The 8,312-nt window shown below is 37.0% G+C and overlaps 1 protein-coding gene across 2 annotated transcripts in view; it reads right to left on the reverse strand.

Annotated features, from left to right (window-relative positions):
• Nucleotides 1–2,231: 2,231 nt before the first annotated feature.
• Nucleotides 2,232–8,312, reverse strand: part of cdkn2c (cyclin-dependent kinase inhibitor 2C (p18, inhibits CDK4)) — a 7,701-nt gene continuing 1,620 nt past the window's right edge. Inside the window, exons 3-5 of one of the 2 annotated variants that reach the window (XM_034882569.1) lie at nucleotides 8,156–8,273; nucleotides 6,182–6,539; nucleotides 2,232–2,577 (exon numbers count right to left, since the gene is read on the reverse strand). In XM_034882569.1, the coding sequence (XP_034738460.1) occupies nucleotides 2,573–2,577; nucleotides 6,182–6,539; nucleotides 8,156–8,272 (480 nt within the window). In that variant the 5' untranslated portion in view covers nucleotide 8,273 and the 3' untranslated portion in view covers nucleotides 2,232–2,572. The remainder of the gene's footprint in view (nucleotides 2,578–6,181; nucleotides 6,540–8,155; nucleotides 8,274–8,312) is intronic. The other variant, XM_034882567.1, reaches the window with a different exon arrangement.

Raw genomic sequence — 8,312 nt, forward strand, 5'->3', positions numbered from 1 at the left:
CATTTAAATTAAATGTAGTATATTCTAAGCCGTTGGTTGGTGTTTTTTAACACATGATGATAATAATAATAATATGGTCTGGCTACACTGCTTATCTGCCGAGCTTGATCCTGTTGCTGTGTGTGTTTCTGTTGGGTGGTCAAACAGACGTAAAGCAGCATTAATACACAGTTTGGACAAACAAGTTTGGACATTCGCATTGATGAGAAAGTGTGTCCGAACTTTTGACTGCTTCTGTACATGGAGCCCAAAGACTATGGTCGATGCCTGGAAAAGTTCCAAACACATAAGAATAAGAAGAAAACACAAGCAGGGTCTCCAAAAGGAATACTTTTGTATGAGTATTCCTTTTTTTTTCTTTTTTTTTTTTTTAGCAAAATGCTGCTTAGTACACCTTTTAAGAATTCCAATATGTTATTTTACATGGTCAATGTTTGTGAACATGAGCTACTCTCTCTCAAAGCCAGAAACCGGAGAAGTAAGTCTCAAACTTCAAGTTTAAAGTCTGGACCTGCTTCATATACAACAAATCAAATGCTTGTTTTCTTTTTTATACCCTAACAGATGTTCTCTCTGTGTTCTCAGTTCTGAACAGAAAATGCACCCATGTGCTCTCAGTGTCATCTCAAACATCTATCCCATTTCGTTGTCTATGGAGCAGTCTTTTATGACATCACAAATTTGAGTTTTAACACTAGTTTTGGGATTTGGGAGACAGTTGTTAATGTTTACTAATATTTTTGGACTGTCTTAGACCATAAGAATAACATGTATGAATTTTCAAAATGAGCGTAGTTCCCCTTTTAACCACGTCAGTAATCAAACGAAAACTTAGACCAAATAAAAAAAGAAACTACACAATGATTACTATGAAGACTAGCTCTCTTCCAAAGCTACATGTTTATGCGTTAGAGTGGCACTTTGTGGAGCTGCTTCATTTATGCCCTGTGGCAAATTTGACATGTTCCAGTTCTTGCACATGAATAGATTTCCAGCAACACTAGTTCTGAGTTAGACATGTGCTCATATCCCCGGAAATGACTCTTCAGTCTTTGTCATTTGCTAACAATTAACAGCTGCACAAATGTCTCTTATTCACGAGCCAGAAAAGGGCTTTGGCTCCGTCTTTGACTCTCGGGAGAAACCTAAAAATGTCCACCTTTTTTTTACAGGAATGATACATGGGTACTGATTTAGGGTACATTTTTTGCTTTTAAGTTCAGGATTGAACATTAACGTTTGCTCACATGTGAATAGGGTGCTGTATGTTTGTGTGTGACTGCTTGTTAGACCTTTACTTGTTTGTAAGCATACATATACATGTACAGGCAAGTAATAAATAGACATTGCGACTGAAAAATAACTGCCACTGGGTGTGGTTTATTTCCTCTCTGCACACTAGATAGACAAAAATTGAGTTTTCTTACAGCTGATAGTACTTCTGGACTCTGTAAATACCAAATAAATATGTAATTTATCTCTCTGACTTTACATGGCAAAACCTCTCTCACCATAACAAAAGCTTCAAGGCTTTGGTGAGTTCAAAACATTTTTCTACTCATTCCTCACCCGATCACTTAATAGCTTAATTATTGTATTCAGACGCCGCCATGTTGTAGGGCAGACACCTGCCTCACTACCAAATTCCACTTTTATTATTTGATCATACTTAGGCTATGTTCACATTTTTACAAACACTGTACTTCTCGAGTTATTTAAATATGTAAAATATGGGATCCTCTTTAAATGTCACATCTTAGATCAATGTGGCTCCCACAGCTCTTCTTGGAGCTCAGAAGTCGAACAGGTGTATTATTATCCATCAGTTACCTTGAACTCCTTCCATCTACACCCTCACCTCCAGACTGAGAGTTATAACTGCACTGAATCAGTCCGTCTCAGCCCCCATAATTGCTGACACACTCTGTTTATGTTATTGCCACCTATTGCTGCTTTTACTTAGTTTTTTTTTTATACCTTATCTATTATTATAGCATGCTTTTTCAGAAATGCTTAGTGGCCTATATAAAAGAATAGATGCTTGACATTGGTGAATTTTTGACATTTTGATTCTGTCCAACTTTCTTTTTTTTTTTTTTACTCAACACGACAAAACTCATAAATCTCTGGTTTAACATATAAGGAGAGGAAAATGACGACAAACTAATCTTATAAAAAGATACAGACACAAATACAAACGGGTACAAGCTGGGCTTATTTTTCATTTTATTGTGTCATATTGTCATTATACAGTCACAACTTACTACCAGCAGAGGTAGAAAGAGAGAGGGGTGTGAGCAAAACTTCCTGAATGTCTTTTCGCACATAAATCTACTTTTGAGTACATGTAACTGTCTGTGGCTTTGTATGTACGTTTGAGGCTATTGACAAAATACAATAGCTTTATGATAATATATGAAAGTGGCTAATCCAAAAAAATATCATAACCAAAAATGATTTTGAACCATATATATTTCAATAAAGGCCTGAATAAAATGATAAAGTGTCAGCAAAAATACATAAGCAGAAAAGCAGAAGCATCACAGGGTTTAATCTTCATCCTTCTCTTCCTTTAGTCTGTGAGAGAGAAAAAACAATTAGTTTATTTATTTATCAGTATGCAAACATAAACACCATGTGACATTAACACAATAGTAAATAAGTGCAATAATATAGAAATACAATATGAGCTACAAACTTTACATAATATGTTTATTTGTGTTACTAAGGCACACAGATCCATGGAACTAAAATCAAAAATTAACCTGATGTGAATGCAGGCTATTTTTCACAAGTCATGACTAAAATGTGATTTTTCAAAAGAAAATCCCTATGTTCAATAGCTATTGAACCCCACCTGTGCTTTAAAATAAAAATTGGAAAGAGTCCTTTTTGGCGGATTGCTCACAGAGTCCAGCCAATCCAAACTCTGTAGGCCTACAGGCAAACCACATATATGGTTGACTCCTCCTCCTTTTTTTTCTTTCTGTTTAATTATTATAAATAACCTGCCCTCCTGCCCATCTTCGCACACAAGCCTTTTCACCGAGGAAACTCACACAAGGAGCTTGTAGTAGTTTAATACATATGTTGACACATTTCAACAGTCTCGGGTCACTCGGTGTCACCTAGGCAACGCTGCGAAAGTTGCTAATGTGTAGAAGAGAGTTTTAGGTGATGACAGGGGGCGAGAGGCAGCTAAAGCTCCTGTAAAATGATAACGTATCGTTACTCAACGTCTTGTTTTTCCTTCGCAATCAAACAGGAAGACCAAAATGATCCCAGTTACAACAAACATGTAGAGGGCTGTGTGCCTGCGGAGACATCTCGAGTAAAACTGAAAACGAAATGGCGGCCTCCGTATAGCAAAGGTCCACACTCCGCTTCAAAGGACAGCCTGCTAACTTCACTAAGTGTATTAATGTGCAGTGCACTTATATTATACCGCAATGTATTAACAGTGGGCTGCTGCCTATTTATTTTTGTAGCAGTTAGTGTGAGGCAGGCAGGATGAGATGCGCGTGCACGCACAAGAGCCATACAGAGAGGAGCAGTAGGCCTATAAATGAAAAACACCACAATAAAATAAATATTATTCTTTATGCTAGCCTTTATTATCCATCAGTTTATAAAAGAGCAAGCATATAATGTAAGACAGACACGTTAAAAAATAAAAGAGGTTATAGTTTATAGCCATGAGGGCATGTAGTTGTGGGTAGCGGGCCTGTATGATTTCTAGCCTATATACTGTGTGGCTGAGCTGTTTCTGAATGTTTAACAAGCAGTTAAACACAAAATGAAAAAGGCTGGGCAATATGGCTGCAAAATTACTCGACATCTTTTAGCCTATATTAATGAAATGGATTTAGCTAATCAGATCATTATGACCTTATTTAAATAAGGTCATAATGATCTGATTACCATTGGATTTAAACAGACAGTAGGGCCAACACATATTCTCACATTGAGCTTTGATAAATTATTTTTTAGAAAAAGTAGAATTACCCTAATTTAGTATGTTCTTTGCGGTTAAACTGTACAACAATACAAAAACACATTTGTGAATAAAATAAAACAAACAAAGGCCAAATAAATAAACACTGTGAATGAAAATTCACTTATGCACAGCCTTGTGTTGTAGGACTACCGTCACATTGTGAAGGAAAGCAGAAACAAATCTCCACCAATTATAACAGGTTCAGCAGGCAAATGGAACACACACACACACACACGCACACACACACACACACACACACACACACACACACACACACACACACACACAGGCACATTACATTGACTCAGACTTATTAGATTTGCAATTGCGCTTCATAACCATACCAGACATAACCTAACCTGTAACCTGCCTTAAACATGTAATGGTTGAATTGTAATCCTACTTTATGGAGAGTTTTGTCTCCAAACTGGCACGTCCTCGTGGATTCAATTCAATTTTATTGATAGTCCTAGTATCAATTCATAACAAAAGTTATCTCAAGACACTTTACAGACAGAGTTGGTAGACCACATTCTAATATACAAAAAAGAAAAACAATTCACTTGGTCGGCGGTGCCAGTTCGGGGTATTTATAATAAGACACAATACAGAGAAAAATACATGATACAACGTGAGTTGGCAAGCTCATCAAAACGTCTTTCACTTTCGTTTCCGTTGGTTGTTGAGTCGAGGCCAAAGCCTTTTACGCATGATATGCAGCCGGCAGCAGTTCTGTTTTTCGGCAAAGCAGACTGAACTGAAGTTGGGACTACACTGATATTCTTCGTCTTTTGAAACTAGTGTAACAAGATCAATAACTTTTATGAATCAAGAATACAAATCATGAAAGCATGACCATAACCACACTTTCATACCTAAATGATTCATTGGATTTAATAACATCCTTTCATTATGACACTATAAGAACATAAATGGACTGTCAAGCATAACGATATTACAGAATTCAAAGTCAGACTGTAAACGTGGTGCGCGACATCATTCTTAAACAAAGCATTATTAAGTTAATTCAATTTAGATTAAAACAAAAACAAAACGAGGATTTGAGGTTTTACATTTACACTTTTGCACTACCCTCATTCCCACTACAAACCAAAGGTATAGAGGTATGTTATATTATGTAACTATTGTTTTTTGTTTTATATTCCAATTTAAATATCTCATAATATTATTTATTATTTATTTATTATTAATATGTTTGATATGTGTGTGTGAAAGGTATACAACTTACATGTCAACTTAAATGTCACTGTGCAACCCTGTGTTCTAAAATGACAAATGAATCAACCTGGTAACCACACAGAAATTGTGAAAATCCGTTTTATACCTAAAATGTGCCCAGACATTATATATTATGAATTGAAAAAGAGGAAGTCAAAGGCACAAAGGAACCAAGGCCTTCTGAAAGCTGTTAGTGCCGCTATGCGTGGGTTGCTTACATTTGTCTCTTACATTTTCTATTGTGAAATAGCCAGTAGGCCTACAATAAAGGCTTTTAAAATCATTTTAAAAGAAGAGTGCCTTTTCTACACTTAATTGAATTCCAGACCCCCAAATACCACCTTCAGTCATCTGAGTGAACTTCCTGAGCACCCTGGACCTTGTTGTCCTACCATTATACATTATGTATTTTCCCTGTTAGGCTACTGATGTTGACCTATTTTCTTCATTAGACTTCTAACTTAAACCCAATACAACTAATATATGCTGACACTGAAGCATTGTCGGTGAGAGATGCAGTGTTTGACCCAACCCATTGGTTAAGGCCATGAAGTAGGCCCATAAATCTAAATGAAATCTCGGCCTATATCTGTTCGTTTTGTTTTACTTCTCTATTCTCTTGTAGGAGTCAATATGCACCATCAACAGAAGCAGCTCTCTAAAGCCTTAAATACGGTCAAGTTGTATTCAGTTTTCTCCAGCGGCCTTTTTTGTGGCAAAAAGTATTTGTGTTTCGAAAAAGTATTACATGGCAGTCCATACCTTCAAAAAAGTCCACAACTTATAGCCTATTAGGCGACTGTAGCCCATTCAGCATTTTAAAGATGCCATGCAACTTGTCTGTAGTATGCTAAAGAATAAATAAAAACAAAATACGTTGAAAAGAAAGATTTGGATTTGTGGGTAGTTTTTTTTATTGAAAGACAACTTAGAATGATCACTCACGTGCGCTACAATAGTCCTCGATGTACTGGGCAGTGGCCACCTTCCCGTGGAGGTACGCGAGCTGCCCGGCTGTGCGCCCATCGCCGTTGGGGGTTTGGGGGTTCGCGGTAAGTCCGATCAGCAGCTCGACCACCTTCAGGTGGCCCTCCCTGGCGGCCAGGTGCAGCGGGAGGTTACCTTTCTTATCCACGAGGTTTAAATCTGCCCCGTGGTTCACCAGCACGCGCAAAGAATCTATGAATCCCTCGCGTGCGGCGTCGTGCGTCACCGTGAGACCGCAGAATGGCTCGCGTAAGTTGGGGTCGGACCCTGCGTCGAGCAGAGTCCTGACCAGGGCGTCGTTCCCCAACTTCACCACCTGCATACAGAAAGACGGAGGAAAACAAACATATCAGAGAGGCATGAGAAACAAAAGTAAACAGATGGTAAACATATAGCCTATAGGCCTAGTAGGCCTAAAGCTGAAAAATACATAATAATAATGATAATAATAGCCTAATAGTAATAATGACCTATTAACAATTTGGCTTATATAGCGCAACACGTTGGATCAAGGGGGGGGGATGCAGTTTTTTCAACATTCAAACAAAATTAAAGGTGCATATGAAATTAGAGGTGCGTAAAACGCGCATTATAAATCATAGGAGTTAGGCAATCCAGCTGCAAAACACAATCTTTCACCTGAGGGGCGAGCATACTCAATTTTGATTCAATTTGTGTCTTTGTGGGTGTGTTAAAGCTATAATGACTCCACTGCAACCTGATGATGTTAACAGTGGTTTTCCTGGAAGTTTGGCCGCCCCCCAAAAGAGGCTTTAGCCATCCCCAAAGGAAAATCACTAGCAGCAAAATTATAAGAATTGAGATAACAAAATAGCAATGAAAATCGTTTTCGACTGTGTTTAAGAGCAGTATACCAAAACGACAGTTGAAAATCTGAACATAAACTTGAATACGAGCGCTGATCTCAGTTTTACTGTCCAGAGTCTGGCTGTGCCGGACTCTCCCGGGGATTTTAACGGTATTATTTACATATTCATTTGAATCTTTTTATATTAAATGACATACCCTGACCCAACCCTGGTTAAGATACCGCTATTATTATTATTATTATTATTATTATTATTAGGCCTATTATTATTATTATTATTATTCACCATTTTACTATATTCTTATAACATCAGTGTTACTATAATTAACGTTTGCCTGTAGCCTAGATTCCTTCTGGTAATCTGAATAAAAACATCTAGGCATGTAAAAAGTCCAAGCAGGAACAGGGATATTGTGTAACTACAGGCCCTCATTCTCCATTTTCCTCATCCCCTTCACCACCATTTTGTATCTCTTTTCTTACCCTCTACCAGTGACTTTCACATGGAGCATGCATTTCTTTTATTATAATATAGAATAGGGCTTGAATTACTTGAATAACTAAATCTGAATAACCTATTTTGTATGATAAAATGCACATAAATGCAGAAAGAATACATCGAAGTGTAAAACTGCTAGTAAGAAAACCACATCTTATTGTTCCATAAAAAACACAGATGTATTCCTAGTAATCCTACATTTATGATTATCTGACAATAATTAAATAATTAACTATAGCAAAACTATGAATTTCAAAACTATTTTGGTAAATGGTGTGGCATTTGACTGCATATATTTAGATAAGATATGCTACCAAGTACAAACTCCTTTCTGCCATCTGTCCACAGATTTCTTAATTTGAAAACTATTTATATCAATTTTGACTTTGATTTTATATGATGATAAATAAAATCTACTGGATATTTGAAGTTAAACTATGATTAGACCTTACATGATGTAGAATACAACACACAGGAAGTCAAACAACCACTGTTGTAACACTACAGGGACAGTTCATGGTAAAAAATAAGAAAAGACCATGAACAATATTATTTTTCCAAGTTCACTTCGACACAAACTAATTTGAAAGTGGTTTATACTAACCTGCAGTGCAGTCATGTTGTATGAGCTAAATCCATTAACATCGGCTCCACTTTGCAACAAAAGCAACACTTTGGGTAGATTTCCTTGGGCAGAGGCATTGCAGAGTGTGTCAGCCATTCTTTTAGAAAAATAGAGAGAGAGAGAGAAAAAGTGAGAG

The sequence above is a fragment of the Etheostoma cragini genome, chromosome 9 (assembly GCF_013103735.1).
Source record: "Etheostoma cragini isolate CJK2018 chromosome 9, CSU_Ecrag_1.0, whole genome shotgun sequence".
In the NCBI taxonomy this organism is placed as follows: Eukaryota; Metazoa; Chordata; class Actinopteri; order Perciformes; family Percidae; genus Etheostoma; species Etheostoma cragini.